We start from the raw sequence: 16,265 nt of genomic DNA, 5'->3' as shown, positions 1-16,265 counted from the left end.
TGTATTCCAGCTCCCAGAAAGAACTATAATTGTCTAATAAACAGTTACATCAATGATCAAATCCCATAACTAAATTTCAGAGTATGGTGAACCTTGTCTATAAATAATTTTCTGATCTTAGGGGTTAGAACTGTGATCTTATTTCAAAAGAGCACATTAGAGGCATATATCAATCTACAGTATTTCCAAGTCAAAACAAATGCAAAAGATGTATCTTAACACATAGTAGTATGTTTTAAAATGTCGGAAATGTCAACCACTTACATACTTTCCTATTATCCCTAATTAATACAAATTGCATTTAATTTCACATTTAGTAAAACATATTGCTGCCCAAAATAAGGACTATAATTTTTATCAGCAATTATTATTACTGATGTATCAACACAATTATTTAAATTCAATGTATATAGAGGCAGGATCCATGCAAGCATTTACAGTTTTTGTGCCCTCTGTGCTTCTTCCCTAATTTTTGTGGCTTGGAGCTCCTCCAGATGCTGTCTCTGACTTTGTGGTTTTGTATTTGAGATCCCATCTCCTGATTCACAGCATTCCTTGATTGACAAACAGATTCAGATATGAACACAAACAGTTACCTGTATATAATCTACTTCTGACAGCTGCACTGCTAAGTTTTCCATTTGTGGTGAACCTACTGTTTCAGATTTTACCCCTTTCTTGGGTCTCTGAGTCACTGTGTTTACTGAGCCATTCAATAACTGGTGACATATGTGATCTCCACACTGCAAGCTGCCCTTCACATTCAGAGGATTTTCCTGTTTTCCCTCCCCCTTCATAAACTGAATTATTTAAAAAACAACACAGGGTTTCGTATTTCTAAACTGATGTGCCTCCTAATTGAATGCAGAACACTTTCAAACTATTTTCCATTAGAGGCCCACTTTTTTCTGATTTTAATGCATGGTATAATACCTTCATTGGTAGATAAAAATTGTTTGACTAGAAGTAAAAACTATTATTATATGCTTTTTTAGTGGTTTTGTCTTGTATAATGTAGGATGAATTATGTAAAACATACCAAACAGTATACTCTACAAGCTGCTACTTGCATGCTGCAAACAATCACAGTTTCACTGATAGACTGGGACTTAGCATCTTAAAATTCCTGGGGAAATCAAGAGCATTTTAAGTATTGGGTTTGATTATTTAATCAGACAACTTGCATTTTGCCCTGGCTAATTTGGAAGGCTGATAATATTTTACTCGTAAAATAATTGTGCACCTGTTGTGATGGAAACCTATTCAAACAAATCTTAATAGACATGAGGAGTCATTCCCAACATGAGTGTGTTAGCCTCTCATTACTGCTATCTATGGGGCAACAAATTTTAAACAGCTATTGAGCAGGTCTCAGCTTAATATTGTATAAGTCCTAAAGATCATTTATGACAACTAAACTTTGTTAATTCATATCGATATAGACCAAGGTAAGTATTAGGATATGTGGGTCAAACTAACAGTAATTTAAAGAAAAAAAGGGTAGGAAAAAATATGTATATAATAACAGGATTTCAGTGTGAGAGCTAATGACAAAAAACCATTTCTGATCAAGCTGCCTGGGTATAAATCAGAGGGTAATACCCACGATGAAGTCATGAATCAGGGCAGGCTATGTCCTTAATAGATTTCTATTTCTGTTTCCTCTGTTCAGACAAATTTCCTATGGAAACTTTTTCAATATAGCTCTCTCAATTTGCTTTAAAATTTATATTTTCATATTAGTTGATAAGACTTCACCTTTTTAGCATTTTTGAAATTTTTTTCTATTGGCAAATCATGGAAGAACCCCAAAAATGTGGAGGGAGTGGAAAAGAAAGAAATTATTTACTTTAATCCAGAATAAGTATTTGGGGGAGAGACAGAAGGGAGACAGGGAATTGAGACCAATTCACTCACCAAGTAAGGGGGCTGTATCATGAATGACCTGACTGGAGCAAGGGGATCCTGATTAGCCTGAAATCACTTTAATGCTGGCAGGAGGAGGTGACAACAAGGAAAATGAGCCCAGTTTGGCTAGATCTGCCCTTTGGCAGAAAACTGTCAGATGTCATTGGTCAGATCTGAAGTGAGGTGACACAGTTAGACAAATCAAGACCTCTTAAAAAAAATACAGATAGTTAACCTCTTCCAAAGGGTCAACTTGTTTAGAGAGGACAAGGACAACCCTTCTTGTATTTCTTCTTCTATCCCTCACTGAGCTCAGGCTTTTGAGGCAGTGTCTGTGTCAGGTTGCACATTATGCTCTTGCTATTCTCAGTTGCATGTGAGTTTCCCAAATGTGCTCGTACTTCATTTCTTCTGAGTACTAATCCTATGTCCCTTAAGTTTTACAGATGACATTTCTGAGCCACCGCTGGGTCCACAGTTTGTAAAGTTCACAGTAAGGTATTTTTACATATCTCTTAAGAAAAGAAATCTGATATCTTTGATACCCTCAGGATGCTCTCATTACCACACAACACCCACACATCAAGACCCCACTTCAAGACAGACTCCCCATTCAGAAAGGGAGTTTAAAACCAACTGAAGCAAAAAGGATTGCCACAAAGGTTGTCATTAATCAGTGCCAAAGTTTGATGTTGCTCAGAACAGGCATATTTTGTGCAAAAAGTTTCTTTCCAAATTAACTGCAGAGAAGGGTGATGAGAGTGACCAAAGTGCAGAACAGCTTTCAACATAAGGAATAAATAAATATATTTTTACTTTTCAACCTGGAGAAGAGACAACTGAATGTGGTGTAACAGAGAAGATGAACAGGGAACGATTCCCTGTCCATTATAATGCAAGATCTAGGGGACACCTACAAGGTACTAGGTTCAAATATACAGCATATTGTTAACTGCTGAACTTATCCCCACAGACTTCCCAGCTGTCTATTAAAGGGTTCAAAAGCAATTGGACATGTTCATAGATGATAATTCTATCAAGGGCCATTAAACCTGAATGTACCACCTCTGAGTCAAAAAGCCCATTAATCATATTTTGTGGGAAATTGGAAGAGTATATTGAGGAAATATTACTGTATGTTTGCCCTTTCCTTACACCCTTCCCCAGGTTGCTCAGTATCCATAGAGACAGAACACTACAGGATAGTATGGTCTTTATATCTGACACTTAAATCAAAGATTTCCTTAATATGAAACTCTTGTAAGAAAAGACTCATAACATACATCTACAGGTTTCCACAGAATACAAATCGATCAGAAAATCTCAGTTCTTTCAGTACTATATGCATCTTTCTTGATAAATGCTTACATTCATTAATTTGTTAGAATTTTACTTTATATGCCTGCAGCAACAAAGAGCCAAAAGCACTGAAGCATGATGAAACGTGTTTTACCAGTGCAAACTCCTCCATATGCACTTGCTTTTTCATATGAAGTTGTATATTTGTCTCCAGTAGGAGTTTTATTTTGCTAAAGGTAAGCAACTTCATTGGCAACTAAGCTGGGACTTGAGTCAAAAGGAAATTTTCCACTGACATTCAGTGTCAGAAGAGAAGGCCTTAAGTTCCAAGTAGTGATAGGCTTCTTCAACATAGAAGCCTTTTGACTACAGTTAAAGACTGTATTTATTAAAGAAAACAATTACTGATATAATGAAAACTAAATATATATAAAATACCAAAACAACCTACCAACAGAAAAAAAGGCAAGTTTTCAAAGAAAAAGTGAAAACCTACTTGTAATTTTTAGTTTATATTCAACCCTTTTTCTGCTAAAAAATTAAATGGCATTTGAAAATAAAGACATTTCAATACCATACATTTTCTTGTCACTATTTGTACAAATAAAGAATGGATCAAATTCCAGAAGGCAGTCTTTTCTGCTGTGCCAAATAAATGTATTGCTGTTTCAAGTTCATTATTATTAGAATCATAGAATGAATCACAGAATGGTTTGGGTTGGAAGGGACCTTAAAGATCATCTAGTTCCAGCCCCCCTGCCATGGGCAGGGACACCTTCCACCAGACCAGGTTGCTCAAAGCCCTGTCCACCCTGGCCTTGAACACTGCCAGGGAGGGGGCAGCCACAACCTCTCTGGGCAACCTGTTCCCATGCCTCACCACCCTTATCATTAGCATCATTATCTTATTCCTTTTTCTCATGATCAGGTGATACTATTTCTTAATACACTCTTTGGGACACAGTTCCACAGAACAGAGCGTATAGGTAGGTAAGTAAGTGAGCTGTCCTATTGATTTCAGTGTAGTACAGACTTCATATATTTAGCCCTGAATTGTTAAACTTAGAAACATACACTGGTAAGGTAAAAAATATATAGATATATGTGATTGCAGTAAGCAAGAAATTCATTGTGTGCCTTGAAATATACTGCATGCATCACGGTTGATACTATTTATAAAATGTATGCAACAATATGGAGAACTTGATTTATGTGAAAGGTTGATTACAATGTAATTTATAGTTGTGGAGTTTTAAGAACTAGAAACGGTAATAGTCATTAACTTTTAACATTAGAAGCAGGCATGATTGTGATAGGTGCCACTGAAATATGACCCTCTGACCAAAAGACCAGAGCAACAAAAATGTTTACTACTTTTTTTTTTTGCACTAAGTACAGCTTCAATCCCGCCAAGACTTACATGTACATAATTTAAATAATAGCCCTGTGTACAGTGAGCAGTCCCATTCATTTCCACAGAACTACCCTCTGTCTGTACAGTGTGTGGTATTTCTATTTAAGTCCAGAATCTGGAGAAAAGTCTTTCATATCAAAAAAAGTCAAGATGACATAAGACCATATAGTTTAATCTAGTTCACACTAGTGATTAGTCTAACTAATTATATCGGAATCTTAATCATAACAAATAGATACAATAGGCATGGTAAGTTTAACCAAAATATTTTTCTTTTTGAATCCATTACTTTCTTCATGCAAATCAGACTAAAGAGTGTGCAAACTTTAACTGTTGAAAGTGCTTATGAAATATTTGGTCATTCAGAAAGGTACCACTTAAGTTAGAAGGTCAGGTTAGACCTGGAAATGTAGCTTTTGTAACATGTTACACAAAATGCTAATGACTTGAGAAATGGCAAAACAAAAATATATCTCTGATTTGGAGAGCTACAACATAAAGCTAAACATATCACTTCATTGGATCACAGTAGTAAATACATTATGAGCAACCTTTATAGCCTGTGGTATATTTCTAATCAGGACCAATTTCTTAAGGATATGGGTGTAGGGGTGCTGGGTTGCATTGTTTTGTTATGTTTTGTTGGATGCTTTCATTGGTTTCACTAATTGGAACCAGTTGATCCTTTTTCCTGTGTATTGATTTTTTAAATCCTAGCAGTTAACAATGATTCTAATGTATCATAACACTTTAGACCTTAATCATATAGTGGGGCTTTTGCTTGTAGCTTTTGTTTGAGTTTTAATTAAGAAGACCTTGTGTCTCAAAGCCTGAGCTGGGTTTTTAATTGCTAGTATGTATATCACACAGACTTCAAAAGAAATAAAATATGTTTATAACAGAGAGCACAAAGGAGAGCTTTGAAATGTCTATAGCCATACAAAGTGACATAATTAAAAACCTCTGAGTGCCTCTGTGATATAAGACTTATATATATTTATTTATACATATTTATAAGGCAGACTGTTATATACCCTTAGAATTCATAAGAAGGAAATTTCAGCAATTATACTGAGAAATAATTACTGCGAATCCAGACTACAGTGTTGGTCAGGGCTACAGGAAAATATCAGGTTTATTTTCCTCAAAGTGGTCTTCACATTTGATATAGTGCACCAAGAAACACTTGTGCATTTATCTGTGTACAAAAGCTTATCTGTGAAGACAAATTTTATAAAAAGGAAGCAAAAATAGCATTTTAAATTGTTTTGTAAATCATGCATATTTTAGGAAAAAATTTAATTCACTGTAAAACCAGAGAAACCATAACTTTCTCAAGGATTCATTCATGCACAACTCTCTCCAAGACTATTCCAGAAATAGAGAGTGTTAAATTACTAGATTCAAACAGTTGTGCCTCACTGTTCTCTTCCAGTCATTAATGCACACACACAGAAATGCTCCTAGAAAACACCTCTTTCCATCTCTCCTGTGTCCTAATACCAGGGACAAATAGCATTTTCAATGTTGTTTATAGTCTGTCTTACAAGGAGACTATCAAGTGGGTGAAGTTGCTTCATTTTACTAAATTCAACATTTCCTAGGAAACAGGAACACTGCCTCCCACCTATCCAAATATTTTGAGGCCATTAAATGTGTATATGTCACATGAAATAGGAGTTTTAGGGTCTTTTTAATAAAGTAACAAATATAAAAGGGGAAGGAATTAGCACGGGAAACACAATGCAAACAGCCTTCTGTACTGGATAAAGCTATGGACATCAATCACTACCCTTCCCAAAATAGAATATACTGTACAAAGGCAGCATGTGACATTCAAGTCACAATGCCTATAAATCTAGAGAGTTCCAGTTGTAAACACCACCAATGGAAGCCAGAGAACTAACCTGCAACACAGTAGCCGGTGACCCAGGAGTCACTCTTCTATAAGACTGCTAGACCAATTCTGACCCTTTCACGATAACATCATTGCTTAAGTTACTTAAAGACTGACCTTTCTTATTTGATCTTCAAAGACCCTGCGTGCTGAGAAAGACCATTGCGGGCTATTTCAGTAGGACAACTGCCTGATGCATGCAAGACTATGCTATTCCAGAGATTTATATTTGGAACAGAAACAGAAAACTTAAAACAGACTCTGTAGAGTGATAAATGATGCTACTCTGCCTAGCTGTGGCTGCTGAAGAAAAACTAGATAACTAAGCAACAGAAATCCATGCAGCAAGGGAGGGTGAGGACAGAACTCTGTGCACCTAAATATCTGGAAATTGAGAAAAGAGTTCTGCATCACTTTGTTCATTCAAATACATGATAACAAAAATCAGAATGAAAAGTATTTCCTGATCCTAATTTTTGTACAGAAAAACAAACACTGCAAAAGCCGGACATAAGCCTAACAAATTGCTTGTATACCTTAAATAAATGTATTTGCATGCACACACTGGCAAATAGCATACAATCAAATGATTTGCATAGGCAGCTCTGGGGTTTTTTCCAGGTAAGCAGGTCATTTAACTCAGCTCAACTGCTTCATAGACCTTTGAAAATTTGACCTATGTGTTTCATTTATAAACGTATCAAATGAACAAGCAGACTTATTTAACCACTGGAATTTGGCTACAAAGCATTCTGCCAAATGCTCCTCTGAGTTTCATGCAACCTCCCTGAAGTCAATGGCTTGTTTGGCTGGAATTCAAGGAAGAATTGGGGCCATTATCAATAACTGAAATCCTAATAAAGAAACTCAGAAAAAGCAGTTTTACAAAGGAAGCACACTATGCAAGAGTAATTGTGAACAGGAACTATCCCACTTAGAGAAAAAAAAAAAATCATTCATTGTTTGTTACTTTTGTATTGGCTTCTATTATTTGAATTAATAGATACAGCTTATAATTATATCTTGATTAACACTATTGTGTTCTAAATATAGAAGGTAAAGCAAGAAAATACCGTTTTTATTTGTTTCTCTCAGCCAATTATCTTTTCTTCTCGTCTATGTGCTTCCCAAACATGAATAGAAACTGTTTGTGTCAGTGGTACATTTTTTTTCTGCTTTCATCCTTTTTTCTGGCACTGATTCTTAGTGAACTGCCTTCCCACAACCAACATGCTAGTCTTTCACTGAAGGGGGGAGGGTTGTAGTTGTACAGATACAGAGGAAGACTATGTACTCAGGTTATCCTTAGCAAGAGCAACGCCTTCTCTCTAAAATAAACAACTCCTAGAAACAGGCAGTGCAAAAAGCAGTTCCTCACAGGACCACACCTCACTTTCTAACAATCAAGATTTTTTTCCCTATTGACTTCATTTATTTATTTTTACTGCATCACTTCACATCTTCTAGTTAGGCTCTCAGTAATATGAGCAGAAAGTTTGCACAAAAGCCAAAAATATCAGCCAGTTAAATAAATTGATTTAGAATCTAATGGAAATTAAGGAAGAAGATATTTGACCTCCCATAGACAACATGTTTTCAAAAGTAGTTCTTTCAGACCTCAGCATGCCCTGCCGGTTACCTAACTGGAAATTCATTCAGCACAATGAAAATGAACTTTGTGACTTGGAAATCTACCACCTTGAACCCTGAGAAGATTTTTTTTAAAGTATGCTTCTTTGGCAGATTAAAAATTCTCTCTGGTTCCCCCACTTTGCTTTATTTCCTTCTTGTAATCTGTTTTTCCTGCTGCCATGGGCTAGATTGTTGTTTGGGGTTTTTTTCTTTCTGAGATGATTTAAGGCATACAAATGCTAATATAAGTTAATACCAGGCTATTAGGTTGATAGCGATTTTATCAGCGAGGAGCTAACCAGCCTGGAGACAGCGGCGAGGCCACTGGCTTGGGAGCCCAAAGGAAAGCAGTCCTACTTCAGACCTGCCACTACTCCTGCTGTGTAACTCTGCACCTCGTTTTCTTCTATTAAAATGACACTAATGTCTTTGTCAAGAGGTTTGAATACTGTAAGCATAAAGCATGACATAACAGCCACCATCATTTATCTTCCATGTTTGCGTACGCTTTTTTGTATTTTTGCCTGTTCATGAAAACTGTGAAATGCAGTCTCAGTAGCAAAGATTCAGTATTGCATCTTGCTGGAAGTCAACTAGTAGAGGAGAGGAATATTGCAGACATTAAGACTGCTTAAGGATAGGTTTCTAGGGATGAGACACAGGAATTAAGTCATGGAAACTAACTGAATGACTGTCAACACATAAATCTGGTGAGCCTCATCAGGTGATCTTTTTTATACAGCTGATAGGCTATACCCCTAGAAAAGGTAATTGAATGAGTTGAGAATTCTTCCAAATCTGAGTGAGAATGCTTTGTAGGTAGATGAGAAAAGGGTTAGGAGCCAGAACTCTAGCCACCCACTCTGCAGTGAATGTATATACTAAGAAAATAGGAGGAATAACATAAATCCAGAAAAACAAACTTTTTTTTTTAATAAATGCAAGCTCATGAAAAAGATTTTTGTGCCATATAAAAGAATAAAGAACATTATTCTGCATTGTTAGAGATCCCACCTCTTTTAATTTTGATTCACTAATAGCATTCAAGTAGTTTCTATTTAAAGACTAAGTAGCTATATTGTGCAATTAATGGACAAACTAGCATTCAATGTTTTCCACACTATTAAGAGACAATACAGCTTTAAATAGAATATGATTTCAAGACATATTTTTGGGGGATTTTATTACAGTCAATTTTAACATGTTCTTGTAAAACTGCATACTATATTTCTGCCACTGACATTACCATAGGATTTCTTACCTGCCTAATATATACACATTGTCATAATTCTACCAAAAAAAATCCAACAGGAGAATCCAACAGATTTTGTTCCTGAATCAGCTGAAGGAACCAGTTATAACTTACTTATTAAAAAGGGCCAATCTTTCATCTGTTTTTAGAATAAAAAATTTGAAATATCTTAAGTTTCCCTGGTGGAAGCATAAATTTTCATCAAATAGTATCTTTTTTTTTTTTTCCATTAGTAAAGATTTATTAATATGATGCACATGATTCTTTGTTTCCACATATTTGTAGTTGCAATTTAATAAAATTATACCAATGAAGAGAAATTAATCTTAGGTAACTTGTATACTCCTCAAACATGCCTTATGACCCTTTCTAACAGCACAAAAACCCACCTTTTTAATTTGTTGCTTAATCAATAACACTGAATTTCTTCTCACTAAGAAAATCCATGGAAGAATTGATGGGTGGGGAAAACACTTCAGGTTTTCTACATAGTACTTAACTGTCAAGAGAATTCCACTTTTACTGGATTGCTGGTTCAACAAATCTTGGAAATACTGGAAAGTACTGTCTATATATGCAATAAAACTTGCGCCGATTTCAGTAGGTCCCGAATTTCACCCAGAGCTGCTCTTTCTCCGCAGGAATAGCATGAATATAAAGAATTATTCTTTTTTTTCCCCAATTTTGAATCAAAGATTTAGAACAGTAATCACACAATTACCCCCTTTTATAATCTGAAAGCAGTTTCTACATATAGTTTATGCAACTAGGAAGAAACAGTACCAAGTACTAGTAACTCCATGTTTTCAAGATCTTTCTTCTTCTTCCTCTGGTCACAGAGATATATAGCTAATGTCAATGAACTAATGTAACTAACCTGGTGTTTATGATAACATCCTATAACTGATTGTGACACATTCTAATTTATTTATGTGGCAGATATATCCATTGTCTCAGAGATAAACATTAAAAAACAGGGTGAGTTGACTGGAAAGAGGAAAGCACCCTCTAGTTATGATTGTTGTTTCTATTATTTTTTCTGAACTTCAGAAAATCGTCAATCCCCTTTTTATAATATATGCAAATATTTAAAATTTGATCTATTGAGATACCTTTAATTTCTCCAAGGAGATCACTTGTGTTTAATTTTTCCATCTTCTCCTTCCAGTCTTTAGAAAGTAGCTTTTCCATGCAGGATGAATCTATTTTAAAAAAAGAGAAAATTATCAAATATATTCTCACACATCAGGAAAACAGGTGCCACCTTCATTTTAAAACTCTTCTCCCTGTTCTAGTTGGACCATAGTTTCAAAGGGAAATGAACTTGTAGCCAAACAGAGTTCTTATTTAACTGCATTTTAAATCCAAAGTAATTCCACTGAGGTTAATGGAGTTACTATGGATTTAACAAGGGTCTAATTGAAAGAAAAACTTCATTCAGGATTTATGCATGCTAACTGCCAATTTACATGCATAGATTGCCAATGTATATACAAATTCTGTCTTTTTCATTTGAGAATGATTGTACACTAGAAATTATACATGAAGATTTAGAAGCTTTTTTTGGAAATTTGGCACACAGTGACATCTGAAACCCATTTTTACAACCATGTCAATGCAAAAGTTATTCATATAATGTCTCCATGGAATTCATAAAAGCACTCTACATATTGGATGTTCACAGTATCAGAAATTTTCTCAGTACGCTATAAACAACATGCAATGATTAGAAGATAGGCTTTCATAATTTGAAGTTCAGAATACATTTCAAATCTTTGTCCCAATCTGGGAGGCCTTCTGTAGGCAAGACTGTCACTGAAGTCATTACACTGAAGACTGGCCTTGGTAGGTTTCCTATGATCAGACCCCAATTCCACTAGAAAACTTCATATTGAGCATAACAGACTTCAATAAAATCTAAAGGTTTTTTCAGTTCCTAAATTAGACTAACTGCCTCTGAAGTCTAAATTATACATAATCTTCCAGATAACTTACAAAAGGTGATTTTTAAGATGGGAATTCTTATGGTTGATGTTGTGATCCAGAGTTTTATGACTTTAAGAACCACAATTCAGATTTAAAAACAGTTATCGAGAAAACTTTATACACAATTGAACACTTATTTTCCCTTCCCAGTTAGTAATAATAGAATCTCCATTAAATATTGTGCATTTACTTTCATTGGCAGACAGACTCATCAACAATGCCTATGTTAAACACCTTGGAAACCCTTAGGCCCAGTTTAGCAAAATGTTACTTAAATGCAACTCTGTTCCTAAAATGAATCTTTGCCATGAGCCTTCATTATAAGACCACATATCACTGGGTCATGCTGAGCATGTTGTTTCTTAGTGCATATACTGGGAAGAGCCCTACGCCTTAGCTTGTTAGAAACTCTCATAGCAAGCTGCTGTTTGTGTTAGGAGGAGATCAATGCTTTCTAAATAACTAACAATGTTCCAAATTTTGACAACATTTGCACTGATCCCACTCCAGTCACTTACGAATTAACACTGGGGTGTACAAGAAGGCAGAATTCAGCCTAACATATCTTCTGCTAAATTACTGGCAGAATAAGGGCAAATCGTGGCTCAAATTCTCATGTCAGCAGTCCCGTCAGAAGCACTCACACAAGTGAAAACAAAAGCAAAAAGACCAGATTAAGAATGGCAACACAGATCGCATCAATGCAACGGGTAACAGTTTGTTACACCTCAGAGGATTCTAAAAATTCTCAGAGGAAGGAGCAGCATTCAAAGAGGTCACAAAAGGAGGAGTTAAAGATCTAGGGAGAAGTTTAAGAAAGACAAAAGTCACTTGGCCAATCATATTTTAGGGTGCAAGTAGTTTCAGCCTAAAAATTCACATTATCATCACTCATTTGAAACAAAACCAAAAAAAACACCCCCAACAAAAAACAACCTAAAAACAAAAAACAGTTGAAAGCAAACCAAACTGTAACTACCAAAAGATCAAAGATCAGGTTTTAATTGCAACACATTTTCACCGTGCAAGCCTCCGTGGAAAGACAACACAGCTCGTAAATGTTTTTGAAGTAATATTTCAGTAGAAAAGCTAATTTATTTACTAATTATATCTTTCTATGAAAGAGACAAAATTAAGGAGCTGTAAGTTGCAATAGGCAGTGTTAAAATACTTGTTATAGAATAACAATTTACTTTTAACAATAACAGGCACTTATTACTTTTATGAGTTCTGGCCTGATAATAGAAGAATCAAGAAATAACCATCAATTATCAATAGAACATTATAATTTGGCCTTTTTTGTGATATCATCATTAGTTTAAAAAGATGTTTCTGTGTTTCTCCCCTGCCAAAATTTCAGACCCCTCATCCCCAAAAAAGAAAGAGCTTTAGAGTTTTATTTAGTTTATAGATGTTTGCTATAGGTTATGTATTCTACTGCTTTTTAACTAAGATATTTACCTCAATTCATACAAAGAAGGACAAATATTTATTTATTTTTTTAAAAAGAAACAATTAGCATATCACAAGAGTTGGTAAAATACTTTCCTCAGAAGCACTTGCTTTATTTCTTCTCTTACTGTTCTTAAGAACACCCATGTTTATCTGTAGTGTTCTTATAAGGGCAAAACCCATATTTCTAAAGATAGTCTGAGAAAGAACTGGAATGGAAAACAGGTCTATCTGTGTGCTTTCTTTTTGATATAATCACATTGCCAGTTGCAATTTTTATCTCTATAAGTAAGTGACTGAAAAATTCCTTAAGAAACGTTTTTTTAAACACCCCTATATCATTCAAACTCTATGTTATAGATCAGACCACACAATTTATAGCTACTGTATTTTGTTATTGGGAAGATTACAAAAACACACAATGAGCCTTTTAATAAACTTTTTTATAACATTGTAGAAATAGCTCTTTTGAAATTCCTGTAAATTTTCAATTAGCAGGTTTAATCTGCATGATTTTTAGAATTTAAAATAATGATATGTGTTAAAGCTCTCTGGAGGTCCTCCACATTAGACATGAAACTAAATATAAAGGCTTATACTTGAAAGGCATGTCTCCCTTCAAGTTCTGTGTTCTGTGTTCACAAACACACATTTTGAAAAGGTTTGTGAATAAGAAAGGGATTTTTTCTTCTTTCTGTACTGAAAATTAATTTTTACATGCATATAAAATCTACAAAGACATCTTCTGACATCAGTAAAACATCTTCATCCATATTGATTCATTTTCTGATTTGATTCATTATAGAAACAGAACATCGACTCAGAATCCAGCACTGAACATTGAAGAAGCCCAAATTCACATCTGCACTGCATCACTCTGCCTGCACTGAGGCTCTGCTTCAGCACCATTCCAAAACCTTGTGGATCCCGACATTTTCAAAATTCAGGGGTATTCTTGTTAAAGACAATTATAAAAGAAGCAAAGAAAGAAATTAGCATTTATACATTTTTAGCTCTTCTCACTGACTTTATAAACCACAGTTGGGCTTATGCTGCAAAGTAGCATATTTTGTACTGACACATGTAAGAGCAAACTCGTGAAGTTGCACTGGAGCAATTTATTATATCAACAACTCACAGCTTCTCATCCTTTATATTATTCTCTTGTGAATTAGGAAAAATTTTCTTTCAAGGACAGCAAACAGGTTAAGTATAATTAGACTGAGATGACTAAATGAAATCATTGAGTACTATTTAATATCACAGTTTATTACATACTTTGTTAGCAATTTTAATTGTAGGCTAAAGGAGTTTAAAGTACTGTGAGAATCTTGTTAGACCTGACAGTTTTGCAAAGGTGAATGAGAAGAGGATGTTAAAAGATAAATAAGCAGAAAAAAAAAAAAAAAAGCTGAGAAAAAAAGCCTAGGTGTTAGATGAAAAGGATCTCTCCACAATGACAAAGCATCGATGAAAAGAATTAACATTTGTCCATTGGGTAATCAATCAGTCATGGAATGGATGGAATCCAGCTCTTTGTTGCACGACCGGTGATGAAGAACGAGTGTGTTAGCTATCACAGCCAAGCTCTCAAGTTCTTCCGACTGAATGAAAGTCATCTTGTTCCTATCAAGGATAGCTTTTGCCTCTTGTCTCTTCCTTATTCTCCCCTTTTTTCTTTTCTTTTTAATTTCACTTTTACAGTCTTCAACAAGTTACCAACCCCAGCTATAGCTTACATGAATACTGTATGACCTTACAGTGGCCTGCACCTATCCTCATTGATTTTGGGGGTTGTTCCTGGTTGGTTTGGTTTTTTTTTTCCTTTTAATCCACTGAAGTAGCCTCTTATTACTTTCTTTGAAATACAGATAGGAAAAAAAAAAGCATTCATGCCATGTGTGTGTTTTTGTTTTTTATGGTAAAGTCATACATAAAAGAAAGCCTAAATGTGAGAGTGCAGCAGCAAAACTTCAAAGCACTGACTGTCAGACATTATTATTTCAAATCAGCTTTGACTTTTTGAGACTTAATAAAACACTATAGTACAGACTGGCATATTTATAACACCTATACCAGTGATCAACTGAAGTGTCTTATTCTTGCGACTGTGCAGTGCCTTGTTATTTCTTTTATAATAAGCTTCCCTCAAAACATGTTGCAACAATACTGCAAACTGATAATTATTAATGATACGAGTTCTAAAACATGACTTGTTTTGCATACAATTCTTTTTGAATACATACATTACTTTGTGACAGAAGACAAAAGCACATTGATTTATTAATAATGATTGCAAATGCATAGCAAGTTCATAAACAATACAGAAATATAATTCAATCAAAGGTAGAGGTGACATAGTTCTACACACATCTGAACTGTTCCATCTCAAGGGAAAAGACACCAGGAAAGGCAAGGTAGAGAAATGAGAAGCGAAATCAGGCATACTGCAAGAGAAACTGTTCTAAAACATGATCAGATCCTCAGCAGGAGGAGCATAAACTTCTTTTCTGCATTTTAGAAGAACAATACTACAGAATCAGTGGCATCTTTGTCTCTATTTCAGAACTATAGTCTAAAGTTATACCCCATTACAATTTAGTAGATACAGCTAAACATTAAAAAGACCATATTTTTGCAAGCTTTGGGACTACATAACAATATGCAAGTTCTTCCATCTCTAATGCTCTGTATTCTCTAAGCTACTCTTATTACATTTATTTGCCTTCAGCTCCACAGGAGAAAAAGTGTCCTTTGGATCAGCCTTTGTCAAATGAGTTCAAATGCCTCATTCAAGTTTCTATCATGAGAAAAACAGCACAAGTGGAATTACCCTGTCAGCATCTATGAAATATTTGTTAGAGAAAAAGTATTGGGGAGCGGGGGGTGGTTCTGCAAAAGAATGTTAAATGAGATTATGAACTCCTTAGGACAGACATTTGTGTGTTTACTAGGCCTACCGTACCGGATTCCTACTACAGGAGAAGAGCTGCTTTTTTCCCCCAAAACCAAATAAGCTGCAAATAAACATTGAAGTGGCTACCATTTGGTTGCCCTGCTCCCTATTGTACCTTTGCACACCTCACCCCATGCTCCAAGTGCAAATGTGCTTTTTTCAAGTGAGTGAAGCTAAGGACCTGGCATCTAAAATTAATAATAACAACACAAGCTATCATGCATCTGAAAGAGGAAGGTTTGCTTCAGTATTCTTAATAGAATACTAAATCCTGTTCAGAGTAGGAAAATCTAAATAAAATAAGTAGTCTACAAATATTCCTGAATAAAAGTCAAGCATAATTTAGATTTACCCTAGTCAGTGTTTGTTATTTACAATTAAACTAAAACACCAGGTCTCTTGGTGCTATTATTAGATCCATTCATAAAAAATGTGAACTATTCAGAAAATTAAGTATATTTTTGTAAAT

General features: G+C 35.0%; 1 protein-coding gene across 8 annotated transcripts in view; it reads right to left on the bottom strand.

Moving 5' to 3' along the window:
• SOX6 (SRY-box transcription factor 6) overlaps window positions 1–16,265 on the bottom strand; it is a 381,731-nt gene that overhangs the window by 168,297 nt on the left and 197,169 nt on the right. For all 8 annotated transcript variants that reach the window (XM_075048005.1, XM_075048010.1, XM_075048011.1 and 5 more), the window contains one exon: window positions 10,515–10,604. In XM_075048005.1, the coding sequence (XP_074904106.1) occupies window positions 10,515–10,604 (90 nt within the window). The remainder of the gene's footprint in view (window positions 1–10,514; window positions 10,605–16,265) is intronic.

The sequence above is a fragment of the Buteo buteo genome, chromosome 16, assembly GCF_964188355.1.
Source record: "Buteo buteo chromosome 16, bButBut1.hap1.1, whole genome shotgun sequence".
Taxonomy (NCBI): domain Eukaryota; kingdom Metazoa; phylum Chordata; class Aves; order Accipitriformes; family Accipitridae; genus Buteo; species Buteo buteo.
This window is presented reverse-complemented; position numbering and strand designations above follow the sequence as displayed.